The sequence below is a fragment of the Gorilla gorilla genome, chromosome 14 (genome assembly GCF_029281585.2).
Source record: "Gorilla gorilla gorilla isolate KB3781 chromosome 14, NHGRI_mGorGor1-v2.1_pri, whole genome shotgun sequence".
NCBI lineage: Eukaryota > Metazoa > Chordata > Mammalia > Primates > Hominidae > Gorilla > Gorilla gorilla.
Genome location: NC_073238.2, coordinates 52,631,336 through 52,656,559, shown reverse-complemented (window position 1 = coordinate 52,656,559; position 25,224 = coordinate 52,631,336). Strand labels below are relative to the sequence as shown.

The window sequence follows — 25,224 nt, the reverse complement described above, 5'->3', positions numbered from 1 at the left end:
ATCTTAAAGAATAAATCCCAGGTTTTCCAGGCAGACAAATGGGGTAAGTAAAGAAATGAAAGCATAAGAATATGGCAAATCACAGATAACTAAACATTATTTGTGGTTCAGTGTAGCTGCGTTGTAAATTAGGGAAGGAAACTGTAAGGAAGAGAGTAGTAGTAACAGATGACTCTAACACAGACCAGTTCATGAAGGGCCTCATGTGTCATAGACAGTGTAGATTTTTTATTCAGTAGGATTTTGACTAATGAAACATGGCATAAAAAAACTCATTACAGCAACAGTATGAAAGAGGAAATGAAGAGACTAGAGGCTCTTAGTATAAACGAGAAGATGAGGGCTTTTGTTACAGTGGGGATGGCTGAGATATTCTGTTAACAGCATCAAGAGAATTTTGTGATTAGCTTGATACATCAAGAAAGGTAACAGATTTGACGGTAAGAGAACCTTAGTCAATTTGAAGGATATGGTTAATAGATTGGATAGATTGAACTTTTCAGGAGTATTTATTTCAATTAATGGTTTAATGGCCTAGTTTGAGTAATGATTTACCCATCTCCAGCACTAACCAATAGAGGGCACTTCCAGAATTCCTGTATTAAACAAGTTTATGGGCAGCAATCTAGTAGAAAAAGTAGGCTATTAGGAGACTAACCTTGCAGCTTCACTTGCAAAATACACTAAAATTAAAAAACACAATGTCTGATAGGCTAATGAATACGGCGGCATAGTCCCTACTCCCACTACTGGTTGGTTTATAATTAATATCCTAGAATTTTATCATATTTATACCATATATACACCATGTATTAAAAAAGTAAGGCCATTCATTATCATTACACACAGTCAGTACTCTGACATGGAATTTAAGCCTTACATATTTTCTTACTTTTAATCTGCAACTCAATATGCATCTAGTATATCACAGAAAATATATACTAAAAATTTCTCCATATGATGTGCAGAGTTTGGGTCAAATCATGGGTTTAAATTTCAAATCTCAACTTAAGCCTCTTTCTTCTTCTATAAAAGGGGAAAATAACCTGGAATTGTTATAAAGAATGGGATAATAAAAGTGAAATTATCCATCAAAATATTTGACACACAGTAGATGTTCAACAGATTTCTTTAGGATGAATTACATATATAAATCATTATTTTTTGTGTGGTTTCATAAATGGCCTCAGGAACACTATCAGTTAACTTAGAATCACTCCATTAAAGTATAACAATGCTTCCAATTCACGAATACTTCAAGGTCCTCGGGTAAAAAACATGGTAGTTTTAATATCTTAATATTGGAGTAGAGGAGTTAAATAGGATTGCATTTTCTTCCCACTAACGTTTCTTTTGAACAGCTAATTCTAAGAAAAACTTATCTAAAGAATGTTTGACTTGAAAAACTTTAAAGGTTGTGCAGTGAGTGAGACTGTTAGCTAGCACCTTCACCTCAGGCTACTTACCAAGCATTGGAAAGTGCACTGTCCAAGATTCCAGAACATATTCTACTTATTTGACCCCTTAGACCTCATTCTGTTCTTTTACAAAGTGAAAAGGTGGCCTTCTCATTAATTCTCAAACCACCTGCATGGCAGAAATCACCAGAACTCCTGTTTACAGAGGATCTTTATATATTATTACAGATGTAATAAATCAGAATTCAAGGGGTGGTTTCCAAAAATCTGTATTTTTAATTTCCTAGGTGACTCTGTTATCACCCAGGTTTGGAACCTACCAACCTAGCCAGTTACAATAACCCCATTTTCTTCTCATCTTTTTTTTTTTTTTTTCCGTCTGTAAAATGGACAGGCATTTGGAAGTACTGTTATGTATCACTGAATCACAGGAACAAATTCTGAGAAATGCTTCCTTAGGCAATTTTGTCACTATGTGAACATCAGAATGTACTTGTACAAACCTAGATGATGTCACCTACTACAAACTTAGGCTATTTGGTATGGCCTATTGCTCCTAGGCTACAAACCTGTAGAGCATGTTACTGTACCTAATACTGTAAACAACTTTAAAATGATGGTAAGTACTTGTGTATCTAAACATAGATAAGGCACAGTAAAAATATAGTAATATGGGACCACGGTCATATATGCGGTCTGTTGTTGGACGAAACATCACTACTATGTCTGTGGCAGATGACTATAAACTAATTTCTCTGACTTATGGTCATTAATCATCTTTGCCCTTTTTTTTCTTTACTACATGTATTATATACTGACTCAAAAGGTGTGCTGATTAAGAGCTCTAATAAGAAGAACAGACAATATGGTTTACAATATAACAAAATGTATTTTCGTTAGGTATTAATTATAAACCAATAACGCATGTAAACTAAATACAATACTTCAAATCATTCTGCACAAAGAAATTACAGATCACATTTATTTAATAACAAAATGTCTAGTTGTTTAATAAAATGTTTTTAGGAACTTACAATGTTCAAAACCAAAGAATAAAAATATTAAATATATCACTTTATGGCACAGGACAACATAAATTTATTTTTGTAACACAGCAGGCAAATTTTTGTGCTAGAAACAGAATGGAGAAAAATCTAAATTAAAGCGAAAAGTCAGGAAGTGGATGTTCATAAATTCCTGCTTAACTAAGACTCAACATTTATTGTAAGAAATGGGGCCTCTGAACATCAGATTTTGTTTACAAAAATAAAAACTTCCTCCCTGTCTCTGCTAAAAATACAAAAATTAGCTGGGCGTGGTGGTGCATGCCTGTAGTCCCAGCTACTCGTGAGGCTGAGGCAGGAGAAGCCTGGCGACAGAGTGAGAGTCTGCCTCAAAAAAAAAAAAAAAACAAAACAAATAAATAAAAATAAAAACTTCCTCAAACATCAGATTTTTTCACCTCAGCAAATACCTTTTCCTTTGATAATTCATAATCCTGCTGTTCATTTGTCACATTTATGAATATCTGGTAATTTCATAAACAACTACCAATGGCACACTTCAAATGCTGATTCTGTTGAATCTTCTTATTTTTTTTCCCCCAATGAACTTAGGGCCTATGATAGAGAAGATACTGAAACATGCTAAGATAATAATTGGTCTTAGAAAGACTTTACAGCAAGTATTTAATGAAAGCCACTACATTTCCAGCTCTAAAAAGAGCCAGACACAATCCCTGCTTCCAGAGTTCACCATTCAGAATACAGGAGGTCAAGCACTGATTCTGAATCATTATGGGCTTTGATTTCGTCTTTCAAGATTTGCATAGATACTGATTTCTTCTGGAAAGGCAAATAAAATCTTCCCTTACACACATCATTCTTTGGATTCTCATAAGGGGTATTTTGAAGTCTGTATGTTGACAAGGCCAGTAGATACTTTGTTTTCTCTAACTGCCTTCTTCTACTTAAGACTATGTCAAGTATTTTGTTTTCCCTTTCAGTTCTCCCCAACATACACCTTCTGCAGTTTTGTCTATCCAGTCCGCTTTTCTGTAACACTTTGCTACCCCTTTCTGTTCCTCTTCACTGTTTCCTCTGTTGCTTTCCTCCTTAATAGAAGCCTGGTGATCTGGGCTTCCCCATCTTTACTTTCCTGGCTTCTTATTCACATGGGTGACTGATCTTAGCACTTCCTTAAAAGTTGGGTTTTCAATAAATATAACTCATCAGCACTTCCGATCTGTATTTCCTTAAGCTTTTTTTTGATCTTCAGATCTGTGCAATAATACTCTGTTCCTGAATGCTATTTAGAAATACTATCCTCAAAACACCAGTGGTTTCTTGAAGCTACTTGTTTTAAATGTTGTATCAAAAGAGATTGATAAAGGAATGTATAACCCAGCAAAGGATGCTTCTACTGTAAATTCCCACCATTAAAAGTACTGGATTCTATAGGTCCACCATTAAAAGTTGGTATGGGATACCAATGTATACACATAAGGGTTAGATTAAAATTTTAATTTTTTGGTTGATATTAAACTGAAATTTATATAACTGAGGTCTGAATCTTAAAAAAAGTGATAAAAATTTAATATAGTTAACTGTTCACTGATATGTCTATTCACTTCATCATAACCTATATATTTAATTAAAAATCAAATTATGAGTCTGCAAATCAGATGCTATCAAGCAAATTGCCATCCAGGGTCCATAACTCTTTTTATATTTTTATCTCAGATGAATATATACGATTCAGTAAATTTTAATGTTCCAAATTGTTCTAAAAAAAAATTATCAAAAGCTTCCAGTTAACAGTTGGCTAATTCATTTGCCCCCAACGAACTACCTGTTTGTGTTGTGAGGTAGCATCAAAGACTATGATCTTCTGTGACAGTAATAGCCTTAATTCATACGCATTCCCTCTTCATAGGAAGAGTATGGACAACAAAAAGGGACAGATGGGTCACCTTTCATTATTCATTGACTCCTGGTGTTTTCATAGTATGTTAAATGCCTGATTTCAATTTTACAACAACAAAAAATACCAATATTTATTCTGAAAGGCAATCGTATGTTCCAAGTAGCAGATATTAACAACTTCCAACACGATCTCTAGGAATAATCCGCAGTTCTGAACCATGTTTTAGAAAAACATTTCCTATACAAACAAACAAAACATAAAGTTAGGTATCTAAAAATCAAGTTATCTTAATATTCTGACAATTATTAAATATAATAAATGATTTAATAAACAGTAAAATGGGTACAAAAGCATCATGAGACCCCAATTCCAAGCTTTTTAAGTCTTGTTCCTATTCTCCTATCTTCACAATCCAACATACGCTTAAAATTTAAAATAACACCAGCCATGAAAACGCTGACGAATACTTTCAGCAAGTAACTGTGAATAATTTAATCATGAATACTTCCTTCAACACACAATAATATATCTAAGGACAGGAAAAAAATGTAAATTACTACAAGTGACAAAAAATTTAGATACCCTGACATATTTGGGGTCAACTGCCTGATGAGATTTTCTTCGTATCAAGGATATGCATATTCAATTTTTAAAGATAATATAACAAGCAGTATGTTAGAGTTAGCAGTAATTCAAACTACTGTAAAATATTGAAAGTTTCTCGATTAAGAAAAAAAGAAACCTTTGTCTACTAAGTTTAAAGGCATCCATACAATAAAGTGCCTCACGATTTTCAATAAACCTTTTTAATAAAATTATATATTAACAACTACTGAAGTAACAAAAATTTGCAATTTTAAATCACTTCATTTTCTTTATGGCTGAATTTCAACCGCAAGGCCTATGAAAACAACATAATTTTGTTACAATAAAGAAATACTTTAGAATATAATTTAAAAATAACTACTGCTCTAGAATGAGGTTACATTAAAGCATGCCTAATTTTAAAACTTTAGATTATAAGCCTAAGAGATTACATTTTAAAAATATAAAACTAATTTTAAAAAGTTTTAGACTTCTTTTTATAAAGTATGAGACTACTTTTTCCCTGACTCCTGGTTAGGACACCAATATATCACCTGTATAAATTTAATAGTTTGAAGATCTGAGTGTAGACTCAGCCCCTTGAAATGTAAATGACTATATTTAAAAAAAATAATAGCACTTAATGAATGCTTTCTATAAATAATCCAAGCTATTAAGCATTTTACAGTCACTATCTCATAACTACCTTAAAAGGTAGGTCAAAAAATACTCCAATTAGAAAGCAATCTTATCTACAGACTTTTTGTTATATATAATAAATACTCTTAATGCTTAAGCCACTATTAGGTTTTCTGTTACTTGTAGCCAAAAACATCTACAATCAATATACACAATGAAACAACTTATTACTCAGACACACAGGTAAAGACTGGTATATAATCCCTAAAAAACAGCTCCATTATGTTAAAATACTGTCAAGTATAATTAGAATAGCTTAACTATTCCGTGTCAATTGACATATATAACCCCACCCACTCCTCTATGAGTTTTCAAATACTCACCAGCAGTCTGTGCAGGATTTATTCCTATTCCATCTAGAAAATAAGTTGTAAAAACACATACATTATTTCTAAAGCTAAAATGGTTAAATAGTAGCAAGGAAAGAGATTTGCCAAAATAGTGCTGTTGTGTATATAGACGTAAGTCAAACAATTTAAATCCAAGAACACGAGTGACAATCTTTCAGGTACATTATCTGTTGAAATCTACTATTATTCTGCATTCATACACATTGCTGGGTTAGACAAAAACGTCTGTCAATGCAATGATTCTTGGTAAGTTCTATGGAATATAGGTTATTAATTCTATTTTGCCATATAGAATTAAAAATAATGTTTGTCCTTTCTTCCAAAAAACCAAAAAGCCCCTTAGGTATGCCATGAATCATCTTCATATTGTTCTAGGTCATAATATCTTAAGGCTGGGAGAGCTCACAAAGTCATTTAGTTCAACACGTTACTAAGTTATGACCTAAAACTTTCCAGGTAGTAAGCCAGCTTTTTTCCAACAGAGAAACACTTCAATGTGACAGAATGCAGAATATTTTAGAGTGAGAAATTCTACCTTATCTAAGTTACATCACGCACATTAAGCCCATCTCCTGTCCAAACTGCACTTGGGCAACGCATCAGCACTCATCAATACTGCATTGTATACTTGAAACACAGTTAAGCCCTCCCTGCAATCTTTACTCCTCATCTTATTATTTCACTATTTTCTCACAAGACTAATTCCATCATCATTGATTATCAGTGTTCCAAGATATTAAGATTTTTAATTATATACCTAAAACGGAATAAAATTCTCATTATTGCAAGCCTACAAGAAAATTTTCTATCAGGAAAGGTATAGCAAAGATACATTCCTGCTTAACTTTCTATATTCTAAAGCATTTACCAAACAACTTTACTTAAAAAAAAAAACTTGCTAAATAAACTTATTTTTAGTTATAATCTGGCATGAACTGGTAAGGACAAAAGATATTATAAAGTGCTATACTATATCAAAAGCTATATACAAAGAAATGAAAGGAGCTAATTATGAACAATAACCCTGACTTAGTGTTTACCATTAAGTATATCATTTATGTTGATATACATATACTTGGGGCTTTTTGTATTTAATTTTAATTAATTTGGTCCCTTTTACACCATTTCTATAAATTTGAGGTAATACATAATTTTATAGTGAATTCTTACCATTGGTAATAATTGCACTTGTTGCAGCAGGAACTTTAAACTAAATAGAAGGAAAAAAATATACATATATATATATATACACACACACACAAAAAACTATAAGATAATTAGCAAGAATGAGGTACAAATACCAATTCTATAATTCTAAAGTAGGATTAATCTTTTAGAGTAAGTGAAACTATCAAGGAAAGTACAGCTGACCCTTGAATGACATATGCAGATTTTCTTCTGCCTCCGCTACTCCTGAGACAACAAGACCAACCCTTCCTCTTCTTTCTCCTCAGTATATTCAACACAAGACAAGGATTAAGACCTTTCCCATGGTCCACTTCCACTTAATGAATAGTAAATATACTTTCTGTTATGATTTTCTTAATATTTTTCCTTTAACGTTATTGTAAGAATACAGTATATAATACACATAACAAAATACATATTAATCGCCTGTCTGTGTTATCAGTAAGGCTTCCAGTCAACAGCAGGCTATTAGTAAAGTTTTTGAGAAATAAAAAAGTTTTATGCAGATTTTCAACTGCACAGGGGGTTGGAACCCCTAACTCCCACATTATTCAAGGGTCAACTGGACTATATCATATGCTTTATCTGTAAAAAAAAACCCTGTACTATAAACAGTGCTTTCGATTGTATTTAGGACACCATTAATTATAAAAGTGTACCTTATTTTATGCATTACAAAAATGAAATACCACTGTCAATTTATGCCCAGATCAATGTTTACTCTTTAGGACTTATCCATCAATTTTGTCGTTTATAATTCTCTTGAATAGCAAAAAGTACATGCAAAATAAACTGATGAGATTATTCCTAAAATTTCTCCATAGAAATTGCAAGATCTGAACAGATGCTCTCTGTGTTTCATGGGAGGTGCCTACCGAAGATTTTCAGGTAACAAGCAAGGCTTGTATTCCTTACATTCCTCTGTAATGATTTGCTGATTTAAAGCTCAAGGATTGCAATAGTCCAATTATGTCATTAGGAAATAATAATTAAGTGTAGATGATGTTACCTAGACAATTAAGTGAAAGCCATTTGGCCAACAGTGATAGCAAGCCTCCCCTGATCTATTTCAGAGATGTTTAAAAAGATGTGTTTTTTAAATCAATGAAATGTGGTATGGAATTTATTGGTAGCTAAAAGGTAGATTCCATCTCTTAAAGAGACCAGCAGTTGCCAATGTGTGTTTATGTCTTCACAGTTTATGCATTTATCCAACAAATTTAGGCATGTTTGTGCTATGGACTAACTTTATAGATATTATAGTTGAGTTTTGTGATCAAGTTTGGAAAACACATTTAACTAGTGGTCTTCTCAAAAGCCTTTAATATACTCCTAACAGAAATGAAGTGTTTCTCATATTTTTTGACCAGTAATCCCTGTTCTTCATGAAGTTTTTTTTTTTTGTTTTTTTTTGGTGGTACTAATTTGTGTGTGGTTCTAGTTGTCTGGGAAACACTACTCTAGGCATTTATAATCATTACATATACGTAGTTGAGAAAAACTAAAAGCTTATTTTAAATTAGAAATTGAAGAGTCAACTTTTAAAATAAGGCCTTAAACATACCTGAGAACAATTACTTGTTATAGTATTATGTACAAATTAATAATAAACATTTTAATCTCAATGTGGTACACTCTTGTGTCCTTTTAAAGATTTTTAAATTTTTAAAGAATTTCAAAGTGTACTTAAGTAAACTTAAAAATGCATCACAAATATTTTGCATAGGCTGTAATCTCAATAAGAATTTGATCAAACACTCAAATGAACTATATATAGGCCTCTCAGAGTTCCAAAGCTAGAGTACTACAAAGTTTTTAGTTACCCTACTGATTGAATCTTTTACATCATGCCCATTTTAAGATAATCTATGTATTTTCTTAGTCACATCCATGTAATAGCAACCTATAACTTTAAAAACCAAAAGCAATTGCTGACACAGTTTTCCCTTTAGGCAGAATGTGGAAGAAATGGTTAAACCATGAGGAGGCATCACTGGTGATGTAAAATGTAGAATCTATTCCTTTTTGTCCTACAGTACTGACAGGTTTTCTACTGAATGCAAAGTATTCTTTTATGGTCTTCTGTTTTCATTTATTTTCCTCTTCCGATCCCCCATAATTCTTATAATTTAGGGCTCTTTGCAGGTTTCAACAATTCATTACTTACCCCAGTCATGTGCTGGGAAATTTTATTATTGCTTACTAAGGCAATTTTACCAGGGATTTAAATCCAGACTCTTGCTTTCTTGAGTCAACTTTTGTTCTCACTGAATGATTCTACAACGTTATCTTGTGAAAGCCCCTCTCACAACGATCTGAAAGTCATATCCTTTCTAAATATGTAACACCTATGATTCATAATAGTGATCCTTTTCCACTTAATGAATAGTAAATATACTTTCTCTTATGGTTTTCTTAATATTTTCTTTTCTGTAGCTTACTCTACTGTAAGCTTTACTTATAAACTACCTTAATCAATATATATGGTTGTGTGGTGTTTCTTATTCACTACTGTATGTTAAGATTTTCTTCTACTTTAATTAGAAAACCAAGATCACAAAAAATGCCTTTGCATTATAAAGGACACACAATGAGTAAAAAATATAACAAATATTAAATAAAGCTTATATAGATCTACTTCTTAAATCTGGAATTTGTGGATTCTGTTATGCCCCAGACTAGAATATTTCTTGCAAGTAATCTGTGCAGCAAAAAATAATGACAATGCTATACTCAGATTTGTGTCCCATCTCATTTTACTTATTCTTTCTGCATGAAGAATCTATCAGACACAGAACAAATGCTACTAGTTGGCAGTTTAATTCTGAATGAGTGACAAACGATGTTAGTGATTCCTGACAATACAAGGAGCTTTGAGCACTGATGGACTGGCTGACTTCCCATAAATCAGTGAAGTACAGGGCAGGATTGTGTGTTAAGCTATTTTTTATTAATGTAGTTATCAAAATTATTTTTCTGTGACTATAAACTTTTCAAAAGATTCTGAACCAAAACGTTTTGATTTGGGTTACAACGTACCTGTTTAGCACTTTTAACTTCAACAGAAAATTTCAGGAAATAATGTTTTTACTCAAAATCACTTGATCAGAGAGGAAGGACAGGTATTAACTACTTCCGTTTTACAGAATAAAAAAGAGGGATTTGCATCATGTCACATAGCTAACTAATAACGCACCTACAACAGGAACCCTAAGTCTCCGAAGTCACATTTGGGTGCCATTTCTACCAGATCAAGCTACTTTTTCAAGTGTCATGTCCAAAAAGTTGCACTATAGATATTTCTAATAATTTTGGATGAAAAAAATTGTTTCTTATGAAACAGAAAACTCAAACATGTTTTAAAAAACTAGAAACTTTTCAAAACAACAAATTTTACTGACAGTCCACATGCTCATATAGAAAATTTGAAAACTATGATAAAGATTTTATGAAATTGCAATTTTGGAATCAAGACTAGTAAAATATGAGTATATAGAATATAATGTGATATAATGTTGCATTTTAAAAAACATTTAAAAATCAGTACCTTTTTAATTTTCATAAAAATTCTCATAAAAATTCATTAAATTCTTATAATTTTCAATGGTTGCATTAATCAGATATGTCAATCTGTTTAACTCATGCTTCTTATATCTGAAAGTAAGTCTTAACTATCATCCTACTTTTTGATAACATAAACCTAGTAATGAAGCCACATGGAAATGATGGGTCAAAGTGCATGCAACTCTTAAAGACATTTGAAGCATATTGGCAAACCGCATTCCATAAAGGTTGTTCCAACTTCTGTACTTACTTCTTCTGCTGCAAACTTTAAGACTGCTGTGAAAGGTGTACTTTCAGGAACACTCAGTCTGCAAGAAGAATTTTAAAACAGTTTCTTTTAAAGTCACCATTTTCTAAAAAAGCCCCTTTGTTCCTTATTTCCGCTACTGTAGCCAATCTGGACAAAGCTGTCTTTTCAGTTTCAAAGTTAGTGATTTTGATTGCATACTAGATTCTTTAACTCAAAATAATAATAATAATAATAACAACCCAAACAGCAAATAGCCTTAGAGCTGGGATGGTGCCCGAACTCCACTTGAGAATTAACCTCTACAGGTGTAGATTTATATATTTCTAACACTTTGATACATGTAAGTCTAGCATATGAACTGCTGTTTGTTTCTAGAGATGGATTTCAAAAAGGTGAAGCTCTCGTTGGTCTTCAGTCCACTTTACCTCCCATCTAAATATCTATGCACTTGACCCAGTAATGTTATCATTTTCATTATAAGTAGAAGGCTACTTGGGAAGCATCACTGGATCATAAAGCTTTTGATGAACCTTCTGTGTACTCTTAATAATCATGTTCAAAATTAGTAGACCAAATTAATGAAAATGCATGAAGTTCATTATGTCAAAATGCCAATAATGAAGTGATTTTTCTACCATCATTTAAAGTGGGCTAAGTAAAATGTGAAATAACATTTTGGAGAGGGATGAGTGATTTTGTTAACTGACTCATATAACGGCAAGTATTTTAAAGATCATGAATAAATAGATTTTTTTTTTCTTAATGACTTAGTCCCAGGGTCAATCTGTATGAACCTTCCAATAAAAAAAATCAAAACAGAAATTTACTGTATATCTTAAGAAAACACTTAAAAGACACAGTAAGAGGTTTTTAAAACTTCTTTTAAAAAATAAGATTCCTAAGGTAACATAAATTACAATGAGTGAAAATAGAAAACAATCTTTCAAAGCAGAGGAGACTGACAAGCTAATATTTCTCACTGAAACTTCTCTATTTGTCCACCATATTATTGTATTGTTCTTAAGTGTCTCAATACCAGCTACCATTATTCTCATGTATATGCCCAGGCTCCTCACTCAGTCTACAGATCTCTGACTATAAGAATCATTATAACAGGAACAGCATATGGTACCAGTTTTCAGTAATAGAAATGTGAATAGATTTCTTGGCTGCCCTCATTCCACAACTCCAAAATACTATTAAAGGATGAAAATGGGTATCATTTTTACCCTTTCTTTACTAATGTTTTTGGGGGGTGCAAAAAATAAAAACATATAAAGGATAGCCATTTGTTTAAAAACTAACGAACTGGCAATGTCATAGTTTACAAACTAGGCAACAGTATTTTACAAAGTATTTTTGCAGTATATATGTAGTTAAGAATCTGAGATTCATTTTCCTAAAACTCTGCATCAATTGGAGAACTTCTAAACCCTTGGAGTTCAATTCACTTTTAAATCGGAGACTTGGAAATGTCCTTACAATATACCTAGATGTCATACTGATGCTCATTAAGTTTCTATCTGTATATTAAGTTGGTGAGTGTCCACAGACAAGCCAATAAAAACAAATCAAAAATGAAAACATCTTTTAATGCAAGTTCTAACTGGCAGAAAATTAGAGAAAATGAGAGTTACAGTGACTCCACAGATCTTATCTAGATTTAAAGTTGTATTTGCCAGTCATTTCATAAAATCGGTACTTAAATTATCCTAGTGTTTTGAATAAATTTACATTAATGAGAATTTCTGAAGTAAATTACTGGTATCATTTGTTTTTAAAATAAATATATAAACAAAATAATAACATAAATTGGTAAGAATTATTATAAAGACTAAATCCACAGGTAACTCAAGAAGGGCGAGATTAACTCTGTGGACAATTAGAAAAATCTTTGGCCAGAAGGGGTGGCTCACGCCTATAATCCCAGAACTTTGGGAGGGCGAGGTGGGCAGATCACGAGGTCAGGAGATGGAAACCATCCTGGCTAACACAGTGACACCCCGTCTCTACTAAAAATACAAAAAATTAGCCGGGCATGGTGGCACACACCTGTGGTCCCAGCTATTTGGGAGGCTGAGGAAGGAGAAGAACTGGGAAGGCGGGCGTTGCAGTGAGCCAAGATCGCGCCACTGCACTCCAACCTGGGCAACAGAGCAAGACTTTGTTACACACACAAAAAAAAAAAAAAAAAAAAAAAGAAAAAAACACAAACTTCATAGAGGTGAGATTTTTATTATTATAAAATATGTTGTGGTCATGAGACTGCATTCTAAGCACAGAAAAGAACATGTGTAAAGGAAGCAAAGATTAAAAGGGCAAGCTTGTCAAGTACCCAAGTACTAGTTACCATGTACTTTGAAAAGAAAATATAGCACAGATACCCTTGTACACACATTTACACGTTATGTGAATTTTCCACACACACATCCTTATACACATACACACACAACTACACACACACACATACATACTAAACAACAGTTGTACCTACTAAATTCAGTCACCACATATTAACTGAACTGGTACAATGTTCCAGGCTCTTAACGTTACTGTCCTACTCTATTATCTTCTTCCTTCCTTCCTTCTCACACTCTCTTTCGAGTACATTTGCATATTGATGAGAATAATCCAGTATAAAGGGAAAAACCAATCATGAGGAGAGAGGGGGCACTGGACTCCATCTACTTTAACCTTGACAAGACTGAAATAGATGGGAACTATAGCTCAAGTGGTTTTTCATACGAGTGAAGTTATTTTTTCCCTTCTAACAGGATGGGAAATTAACGGATTTATCAATGTAGTGCTACCACTACATTGGTGTAAAGATGATAGAATTTCCCTCTGATGGCTTGATAGCAAGGGAGACAGCAGCTGTGGAAAGTTTGAAGTTTTTAAACAATCTTTTCTGAGAATAAGGAGGAAAATGAGCAAACTTGAAGAATGTATTAAGTACTAGGTACTATTAATTGTAGTCATGAATTTAACGTAAAACCCTCCAGTCTGTTATTTTCTCCAGGGGCAGTCAGCTATGTACAGATAATACAAACAGCTGGTTTCAGAGTTGGTGTTTCACTAACCAAAATATGCTGAGAGGAGAGACAGGGCCACCAGAGTTGAGGGTGTTTGCATGAGAATGATTTAAAGGTGGACCAATGGACTCTTAACTATATAAGGAGTAAGGTAAGGAATAGAAGTGGGGACAGCTACAGATAAAAGTCACTGTGATTAATGGATTAAATGAAACGTTGTAGATGAGAAATTATAGTAAATCAGGTAGGAGAGAATGTATTTATCCATAAGAGTGCCTGTAAACGACATCTCAGAGATGGAGCAATTATTGGAATCTTAAGGTTCTAGGCTGCAACCATGAACACCTGAGATAAAGTGTAACAAGGATATTTTGGAGATGAAAAGATCAAGGGAGGAAAAGGCTGAGAGGTTGTACGGATCATGGATTGGTAAATCACTGAAATTTATCAGTCAGCTAGGTAGGCCAAGGTACTAATTAATTATGCAAAAAATTCTATTGTAATCCTGTTCTTTGCTACATTTCATGCTACTTCCAACTGCAATAACCTCAAGAGTGTTTACTTAAAATCTATCACTCAACTGCGAAGGATAAGTAAAGGCCCCACATGGATAAACTATCCCCTATCTGCATTTCCCATTCCTACTAAATACTCTATTAAATCCCAGCATAGGAAGGGTGTGATCTGAGTCTCATTACTTTGTGATGCCCGATTGTTGAGTTACTCATACACAACGAAACTCAGAAGCCGCGGAATAACAAATGTTCAAGTAATTTCAAAGTCTTGACTATCAAGATGGAATGTCTTCCTTAACTTCCTCAACCAGCTGGCCAAAGCGGTGAAACGCTTTTCTAATATCCAGCAGATGGGGACTGTTTAAGAATCCCAGCAAATTACCAGAACCTGGTCCACCTGTCCTCCCGCGCCACCTGCCCACCAAATGAATTCCGAGGGGAGGTCACTAATCAGAAACACACCCACACCCTCGTGACGGGGCCAAGCTGCCAAGCTGACACTTAGCGAGCAAGTACGGACCTCTCCTCGCAGGCTCCGGTGGGAAAGGCTCCTGGAAGGGCGCGAGCCAGGAAAGTAGATGAAGTGAAGAGATGAAGACTGCGTGGGGTAGTTGTTGGAAAGGCTCGGATCATCCCCAACCCAGCCCCGTCTTGTCCGGCCCCAAAAGGCCCATCTCGGCCGAGCTACTCACACTTTGTACGGCAGCCGTGGGTCCGACGTCAGCGTGATCTTAAAGGAAACCTTCGACCTGAGGAAAAGAGCGGGAGAGAGTCAGGGTCGGGCAGCTGGACCAGGAATTAAGGCAGTCGGTAAGCAAACACTTACATGGTGGTGCCGGAATGAATCTAGAACACACGACAACTCCGCGGGGGTAGCACGACTTCCTCTAGTGTGCTGGGGACCGCCCCGCTCCACTCACGTCCACGTCTCCCTCTGCAAACTGGGGACCTCCGAAGTTGTTGCTATCCAACGCACTGCCTGAAAATTGGCCCTAAGAGCTCATGCTAGGTAGCGCTTTTAAATTACAAATATCTTGTGCTTTTGCGTTTATATATCTAAGAAAAAAGTATGGATTATATTTATAAGATATCTTTCTAACTTTGGTAATTTGCTACCATATTTTTAGTCAGGCAGAATAAGCGTGGGCATAGAGTGTAGGACCCTAGGTTCCAGTTGGCAGGTTGGGGCGGAAGTAAGGGTATGGGGTAGTCAGATGAGCGAGATGGACTTGGGGCGAAGCTCGGGGCGAGGCCGGGGGCGGGGCTGGGGCGGACGCGCTCTAAAGTTGCTAAGGCAACCTGAGCGCGGAAAAGCTTAATTGGTGCTCCAGAAGCAGGAATTGTAACACTGCTTTATCATTAGTTTTCTTCCGTCTTTCCAGCAAACCAGTCCTGTTATATCCTTTACATTTCTCATAGTTTCTCCTTCACGTTTTACTTTCCGATACTGATTTATAACTATTGAATTTCGGTTAAGTAAGAGAGCTATCAAGTACGAATTTTCTATGCCAAGACTCCCGCTGGGGTTGGTGAGAAAAAATGAGGTTTCTACGTTTGGGGAACGTGGCGTCTAGTTGGGAAGACACATCTATGAACAGGAGATTTCAGTAATCTGTTATATGGTCTAATTAAACCAGTGCGCTAAGTTGCTAATCATTGACCACATTTATTCAATTTAACAACCAACTTTGAACCCTTTCTATTTGCCCGGCACTAAGCTAAACTCTGGGGAATCCAACATGAGTAAGGCAGGTAGGCGTCAACTCTCTAGGATCTAACATCCTGTGTAGTGATGACGGAAGAAAATTGTCCTCTAAACTTTATTACAGATCTAAACCTCTGTGTTTGGAAAATATGCGTCTGTCTCACAATGACTGAAATGCCCTTTTAAAACATTAGCATGAATAGACAAAGGAGGAAGCAGGTAGGCATTAAAATAATGGGGCAATCTAGTTGATCTTTAGAATATGCATCAGATTCTTAAGGAGAGATACTTAAGAGAGGAACTGGGATGGAACTGTAGTAGGGATAATGGAGATCAAATTCATCTTTACAATAATTTTGCAGCCAACTGATCTTCTATGGTGACATTTCCCAGTGGAGAGAGTTCTGGTTCTGAGTGTAGGCAAGTAAGACTCCAACATTCTCATGACAGCCATCCTCACTTTTTAAAATAATGGTCTTACCATATATGTAGATGAAGTCAAATATTGATTGACTGATATAGGGATCAACAGTTACAGCCTTAACAGCTGAAACTATTCAATTAGTGGGTGTGACTAAAACTTGTGAGAATAGTAATAAGGATAAAACTGTGATTGTGTCTACCTATTGTCAGCTAGCCAAATAATAATGAAAGAGATGAGTGCACATATTTACAGTCTATATTTATAAGACTACATATTAGATATTTTGAAACAAAATTTGCATCCTGCTATTTGTAGTTTGGTTTCTGCTCATGAATCAAAACGTGGCAAAATCCTAAAGAGAAAAATGGATATTAATCAGAGAGCTTTTATTGTATGTATAAAAAGTGGTGAAAACAGAATTCAGTCCGAGACAGTGTGACTTTAGTACTCAGATTCTGCTGCTTCAGAAAATACATTTGTATAATATATCAAAATAACATCTCTTGAGATATTAAAAAGCAGCTGTTTCTAAATATTTAGAATTCTTTTTCACCTCAATCCCCAACTCTGCTTCTCATGTTTGTCTCCTCAGAGTCACAGCATGATGTCTGCAGCCTCCTGAGTTTTATTTTGCTTAGGACAAGAAAGAAATTGTAAATGGATTTATTTATAATCAATTTTTTTAACTTTGTGAAGGGATTTGCAATTGGAAAATTTTATAGCAAAACAAGGACCTTCTCTTTTACTGAAAAGTTAAAATGTTAAAGTACATTTAATGGCTGTAATCAGAAGCAAACTCTGGAGCAAATTTTTGGAGATAATTGGCAATGGAACATTTTAAGACAACAAATAGCATAAATGGCCTAATGTGTTTTGGAAAACAATTAGTATCATGTAGAGGCAGAAATGATTGTAGAAGTGCACAGTGTGACCATATTAGACCTCATTAAATGTCAATGAAGCATACCAATATTCTATTTGCAAATGCATATAAATTTCCCATTATTAGAAGAAAGCCAGAAGGAAATTAAATTTACATAAGGACTAAAAAGATTTGCTTCCATAGTCATAGAAATTCTTCTGACTAGTTATTTTTATAGCCAACTTTATTTTTTATATTCCTCCGGATGCCAAAAAAAATTCTTTCATTTTCACCATAATTTGATTGTATTTACGATTATGACTAGAACTATCTGATAGTCAAATTATGTAATCTTGAAACATCTGCACCTGAATAAATCTTAAGGTGTTCTATTCCAAATACTTTATATTACAGGGAACAAATTATAGACTGATCAATTAATAATTGACTGATATTTTAATAGTACTTTAATTTGTTCATTTTTTTCTATTGCCTTTTCTCCCCTCAAAATCCACTAAAAGGCATTGATATCATTGAAGCAATGATAATAATGACTCAAAATTCATTAAGATTTATTTTTGGCTGGTATTAACCACTTTGTACAAATCAATGGCAAAATATAGACTTTAAACTTTGATGCCTTGGCTGTAAGTCATAATTTAGTGACAAGAAGCCTTATAAAAAGAGGAGAGAGTGGATTTGGTTACAGAAGTACTTGGGAGTATGTAAATGCTGTGTTATTTTTCAAGGTAAGGACTAGAAGGTTAGAGAATATTTACATTCCTTTGAGTCAAAAAGAACAATGAAACCCAGGTGAGATCGGAGCCTAGCAAGTCCAGGCAAGCCCTTACAGAAGACTATAGCTCTAAATGTGCTACATTTGATGTTACAGTTGCATATTTTTCCCAAATATTTCCTAAAATTCAGTGAGAAAAAGAAATGACTTTTCTACGAAGCTCATTGACTATAATGTTTCTAAATTTGAGGCTTAATCACAAAACGTGGAATATTTTAACCACAGAATTTGTAAAATATTACAAAATGGCATTTTGAACTGTGAAAAACAGGAATTTAACAGTCTGGTATAATTAAATTTTCTCTCTAAATATTGTGCGAATTCTTCATTTAATGGAAACATTACTTTTAGAAAAACTGAAGTAGCCTCTGACAAATCCATTTCAACTATGAGGTTTTTTTTCCACATTTACATATTTTTATCCTTCCACCAGCTAAATGAGGTAAATATTAATGTTCTATTTTTACTTTTCTCTATTAACTCAAGGTTTTCTTATTCAAGTTGAGATTTTTAGATCCATTTGTAGTTTCTCCCCACATGACTCTTCTTGCAGTTTTATGTAGAATACAGGCTTCAGAGGACTGTGACATCTGGTCCTTTGTCATCATCTCTCCATATTCTCAGTGATATTTGTATCCACTCCAAACATCTGAGACACATGGCATCTCATTTTTGTCTGGTGATATCACTCCTTTTTGTGTGCTGGCAAGACGACTTTAGGACTGTTTGTTGTCTCTAAGGGATGTAAGAAAAGTGCCCTCTTGTACCACCCTGTGGCTACAGGGAACCCAGAAGAGCTCAGACATCTTTGACTAAAGATAACATGCTTTTCTCCCTAGAATGAAGGGAACCTTGTTGTCTTCCTGGGCTTCAATGGGAGCAGGAACTGGGCATCTTTTCTCTGATTCTGAAATTCCCTAGAGATTGTTTCCCTAGGGATGAAGGAATAGGGCCATCTTTCGGGGAGACCTTACAATGTTTATCATTTTCTTCTCCTCCTTTCTCCAGCCCAGAGTATTTTTTTATAGACTTTATTTTTTAGAGCAGTTTTAGGTTCACAGCAAAATTGGGCAGATAAAGATACTTCCTATCCCTATATATTCATAGCCTCTCACATTTTCAACATCCTTCAGCAGAGTGGTACGTTTATTACAGATGATGAGCCCACGTCGACACATCATTATCACCCAGAGCCCATAGTTCACATTAGGGTTAACTCTTGGTGTTGTACATTCTATGGGTTTAGACAAATATACGTTGACATGTATCTACCATTATAGTATCATACACAATAGTCCACTGCCCTGAAAGTTCTGTGCTCCACCTATTCACCCTCCCTCCTGCTTAGCCCCTGACAACCACTGATCTTTTTACTGTCTCTGTAGTTATGCCTTTTCCAGAATGTTGTAGAATCATATAGTATGTAGTCTTTTCAGATTGGTGTCTTTCACTCAGTAATATGCATTTAGGCTCCTGCATGTTTTTTCGTGACTTGATCACTTATTTATTTTAAGTGCTGAATGATAGTCAATTGTCTAGATGAACCACAGTTTATTGACCCGTTTACCCACTAAGGGACATCTTTGCTGCTTCCAAGTTTAGGCAATTATGAATATAACTACCACAGGGAAGTTAGTCTATCTTTATTGGTGAGATGGGCTCAGGGATATTCCCATGCTTTCTCTAAGGTATAATTTAAAACTATATGCAGTCAGGTTTTTTCCATTAGTTTTTGCTATATTCTTCACTGGTATAGGAAGAATAAAACATTTGTGATTTGTAAGTGAACTTTGGCAAAACTTTGGCAAGAATAGTTCTCACTTCAGAAGTGTCCTGTAATTAATCCCCTGAAGAATGGCAACTTGTGCATTGAGGACATGTGATACTTTGGGGATGAGGATGGTAGTGGAAGTTCTCATTTCTGTCTAAAGTTCTTAGAGTCTTAATTTATGGATTTATTTTCCCATCTACCTATGGAAGAGTTATTTTATAAGTAAAACATTTTGTAGCAGACATTAAATTGTCTGCTACAGAAGTAAATGGCATAAAAATACACATACAAATAATGATTAAGGATGTTTAAGATATAGAATTACACTGACATAAGAAAATAAAAATGGCAGTTAAAATAATTAAAAAAAACAAAAAAATGCAAATGTGAATAAACATGTTATTTAGAAAAGAAACCAGTTTATTTTAAAAATAAAATAAATTATGCTTATAAAAATAAGATGAAAAGAACGGTGACATAATTGATATAAATATAGAGTTAAAAAATAGAGGAGTGGAAAATATACTTCAAACTGAAGCATGTTACCTCCAAATGATAATATAAAATGGTTACTGACTAAAAAAAGTCATTTCTACACTTACTGAAAAATTTTCACTTAAATTTTTTGCAAACTGAACTTAGTAGTCCCATCAGGGTAAAGCATGTAATTTAAAGAGAATAACATTATCTTCTTAGCTTCTTATTTTACTGTTCTGTAATATTCTATTTTGTGAATTCTTGTACATGATTTGTATCTAAATAATATTTTACTTTTTTTTTAATTTCCCTAATGGAATTATGCAATGCTCATTTTCCCTATAATGTTTTTTATTGTTATTTTTTGAGGCGGCATCTAGATCCCTACAATGTTTAATTTTGTATGTTTTGCCCTAGGAATTAACAAGGTCGTCTAATAGTCATTGTTCTTTGAGGCACTTAGAAAGTATTAAAGCCAATGTGACAATGAATTATTTTAAAATTGCATCATAACTTGCCATATTATGAATTGGGATGTATTCTAGATTACCATTTAAATGTTAATATTATTTTCAACTTAATACTGCTGTTCTTAGATATACAAAACATTTTTTATATTTCTTCATCATGACCAACCACAGTAGAAATAGCCATGATAACATGGCTGTTGGTTGTCTCTAAGGGAGGTAAGAAATTTATATAGCATTTCGTTCTTTTTGAAGTGCTATTACATTCACTAACTTACTTTTTTTCCTACGATAAAATACAAAGCATTCAGGATGGGTACTGTTATTTCTTTTAAAAATCAGAAAATGAACAAAAGGGGATTATGTTTTGTAGGCCTAAGGTTTGACATATGGTTTGTGAGAGAATAATGAAGAAACACAGTTGCTGATGATTCTTTACAAAACTTACCTAATTTGATTGCATATGAGCTTATTTTTACTAGTATTTTTTTTTTTACAATACAAATAGTTGAATTTATAAACTCATTCAGTGTGCTTCCCAATGAGTTCTTACTCAATTTTGATTTTGCAGCACTCAGAACAAATATCTGGCATATAGCATGTACTAAAATAGTATTTATTGAGTGAATTAATGTTAACTTAAAAATACTGTAGATTGGTAATGCTTTCCAATTGCAGTAATGTTTTTACATTTCATTAACTGCAGTCATAAATGCTCTTAATGCAGTAGATTATATTTTTTGACTCTTGAATTGTTCTTGTTTTAAGGCTTATCTATTCAAAGGATAATACAATTCAGTCAGTTCACTGCTACTGGTGAAAGCAGAGGTTTGAAAGGCTAATTAAAGATTCTTATTAAATATGGTTAAATAAGCCAATCAAATAAAAATATGTGAATATCCTCACATGTTCCTTCACCGTTACTTTATGTGACATGTGACATTCTGAATCAGAGACCCTAAATTAGAAATCTCATTATTGACTCTTTCAGATTGTATACCTCTTGGGATGAAGGATTGCTTATTGACATCAACCTTCCTTGTAGCGTCCATGGTGGTGGTGGCTTGCAAAGTGGAGGTTGTGAGCTGCTGGCCAGTGGTCCTGGGAGTTTTTGGGTTGGGCTCTGTAGTGCAGCCAAGTGAATGTTATGTTTGGTAGACACAGAAATGGTTCAGCAGCTTTTGTCCTAGTCATACTTTTATGTTTTCTGTTGGTCCCCTGCAGTCATTCCAGTTTATATTCTTTGGTGTAAATGATGTGATTTTGGGATAGCAGCTTTGTTGCAATTCCATTAGCCAAAAGAACCACATGAATACTTATATTGTTTAGTAGGCTTTAAAGTTATAATTCAGAAAGTAGAGATTTTGAAGATCTAAATACTTATGTGATAACCTTACCCATGGCTTAAGAGTTATATCATGAAGGAGAATTGATAGAAAGGTTTGGCTTGAATGAACTATTTTTAGATATTAACATGATCTGATCTAGATCATTCTAAAATTATTAATTGGTACAGAATTTAAATGTTTCCAGTAACGGCTTGGAAATCTTACAAAGGGAATCAACTGTCGGCTGTGACTACATCCCATGCAATTCTGCATGCCTTTTTAACAGCTCTGTCTGCCTCAGTTTGGTTAATTCTATCCAAAATCTCTAGCAATTCCTTTAAATTCTTCCTCTTTTTCCTGCATTCACAGCCACTTTTATCTTGATTTCTGAAATGCTGAAATAGATTCTGTCCTACACAAGGTTTTAAATTTTTTTCCTTAGTTGTTTAAAGGTGAATTTATGGTGGTAAGTGAATGGGTCTCAAACTTGGAATTGGTAAGAATTTCTTCCCAAAGCTATCAGAGTATTAACAGAGAGGTGGAACTTTTTTCCTCTTCTTCCTTAAACAATAAGCAGGCATATAATCTACTTCATTTATAGGAGAATAAAATGCTGGTTCTTATATGTGCTACTTATTTTGTAGTTACTAAATAAACTTTACTAATGAAGTTTCACTTTTACTGCCATTAAAAACTATCATCTCCTGAGAGATTTAGTATATCCTGGCCTTTTATTTAACAATTTTTATTTATTATCTTTGGGCCTTTTAAAGTTTGGTGTTTATAAACACCAAACTTCTATAAATATTACAAAAATATATGCATTTCTAAGAAATATTTGCATAATTTAATGTTTCTCCTGCTCAATTCCAGGTCTCTTCAACTGGAATGCTCATGAGTATAATCATGCTAGCTTTTCATTTTACTTTTCTCTAGTGTTAATATTAAGTCAAAGACTTAATTTATATCTAATATATCTTTATCATAGCATAAAATTCAAACTGTTCTTAGTATATTAAAAATTTTTCTTATGGGAAGCATAGTAAATAGTGTTTTGTTTATAACCAAGTAATGCTGGAGAAAAAACTATTAGATGCTAATTATTATAATGATCTAAGCTTACTTCTGTTTTCCATCTTTTTGGAATATTTCTTAATCACCAAGTTATGTCTCAAGAGCTAATAAATACACCTTTCTATTTCTACTTCTCTTAATCATATTTTTTATTTGCTATGTTCTGTGATGTTTGGGTATCTTAAAAAGCTTGCTGGCCTTGGAAAGGCTTCTTCTCCCAGGACTAGCCAATTCTGAGATAGCAAAGGGCTCAGCTGGGAGAATATGGTTCATATACAAACCAACTGATCTCCAGGAGTCTATATCCCCAACCACATCCTTATCTAATCTCACACACCAAACCAACACATTTTCCCTGCCCTAAAACAATCCTGGCACCAAGCAACTAGAGTCCCCACTCTAGCCCAAAGCACACCAGAGTTACGCAAACTAGCGAGCCCTGAACAGTCTGCGCTGCCCTACCCTGCTCCCCACTTGCCTTCCTGTAGAAATTCCAATATAGGCTCTTGCCTAAGCTTTCCGCTAGGTTAGCTTCTGCCTCTGCTTCTGTCTCCTGTCTCAAACCTGGTGTTTTCCATGTGCCCAGCATGCCCCCTTGTCTTGGGAAATGTAATTAATAAAACTCTTCTTTCAATAACATTAGCTCCTCTGTGTCATCACTGTCACCACTATACGTTAAAATCCTCAGGGTGCAATAATTGGGACACTATTTTCTAAATGAGTAAGCTTATATTGTTTTTAGTAAAGGAATAACATAAATGATTATATGGTAAGATTTTCAAAATGGATTTCTGGGTTAAGATTGTATAATGCTAGCAGTTTCTAATGCAGCCTCTCTAAATTTCCTCTTAAAATACTGATGAAGGCAATAAAAGCATGAGCAATGACTACATAGCAGTTCCACTGGACACCAGTTTAACAATCAACACCTTACACCCTACTTAAGACAGTTTCTTTGATGACAGAGCTGGTGGGACTGCAGCGATAAACACAATCTACTACGTGTGCATGCTGTACATCTAAGCCAAGACACATAAAAAGAGTCAGTAGGATGGGTGCTTAGCTTACTCCTCTCACTCTCTCTTAGTTGGTTAAGAAATTAAGTTGGTCCTCTGCTCTTAGTTGGTCAAGATTTGTGCCAACTGGAAAAATGGGAATCTGCCCACTCTGCTGCAAAGGTACTGTGCTTTCTAAGATGGGATTTTCTTTCTGATAACACAGAACCCACACATTTCCTCTCCCATCCCCAGCCTTAGGCTAGTCTCTCTTACATCTCTCTCCTTTCTGATTTGAAAGGTATTGGCCTCTTTTTCTTACCTCTCTAAAATTGTTAGCCTGATCCTAGAATGGATTTAGACTTTCACAGGGGATATAGATTCATTGTTTCTGGGTAGATTTTGTTTTCAGTCCTGTAGTACAAACCACTCCCAGGGCAAAAGAGCAGAGTTTCTTATTTATCTTCTTAGGAAGGAGGGAAATTACAGGGGAAAAAAGAAAAAAACTTAAAAACAACTAATAACCTATCCTGCTCCAAACATAGAAGCATAATTAAAATTTATAAATACTAGGACACATTTCCCACTTAAGAAAGTCTAACTGCCCAAGTCACCAGAGTCATTTGAATATCTTTTGATAGAAAATTATTGTTGGAAGGCTGTATCAAGATCTTGGATTGTGGCCGGGTGCAGTGGCTCATGCCTGTAATCCCAGCACCTTGGGAGGCTGAGGCGGATGGATCACTTGGGGTCAGGATTTTGGGACCAGACTGGCCAAAATGGTGAAACCCCGTCTTTA

The 25,224-nt window shown here is 34.4% G+C and overlaps 1 protein-coding gene and 1 long non-coding RNA gene across 3 annotated transcripts in view; one reads left to right on the top strand and one right to left on the bottom strand.

The window, feature by feature from the left end:
• Positions 1-2,287: 2,287 nt before the first annotated feature.
• Positions 2,288-15,483, bottom strand: UFM1 (ubiquitin fold modifier 1). 2 transcript variants are annotated; one of them, XM_004054408.5, is made up of 6 exons: positions 15,353-15,483; positions 15,219-15,275; positions 10,980-11,037; positions 7,148-7,187; positions 5,951-5,983; positions 2,288-4,580 (listed from the first exon to the last, which is right to left on the bottom strand). In XM_004054408.5, coding segments are annotated over exons 1-6 (258 nt in total). In that variant the 5' UTR covers positions 15,355-15,483; the 3' UTR covers positions 2,288-4,512. The 2 variants fall into 2 exon arrangements, with proteins under 2 accessions (XP_004054456.1, XP_018895425.1); XM_019039880.4 differs by lacking the exons at positions 15,219-15,275; positions 15,353-15,483 and adding an exon at positions 15,047-15,212.
• Positions 15,015-25,224, top strand: part of LOC129526356 (uncharacterized) — a 306,307-nt gene continuing 296,097 nt past the window's right edge. The window contains exon 1 of the long non-coding RNA XR_008671027.2: positions 15,015-15,336. This is a non-coding gene — a long non-coding RNA (uncharacterized lncRNA). The remainder of the gene's footprint in view (positions 15,337-25,224) is intronic.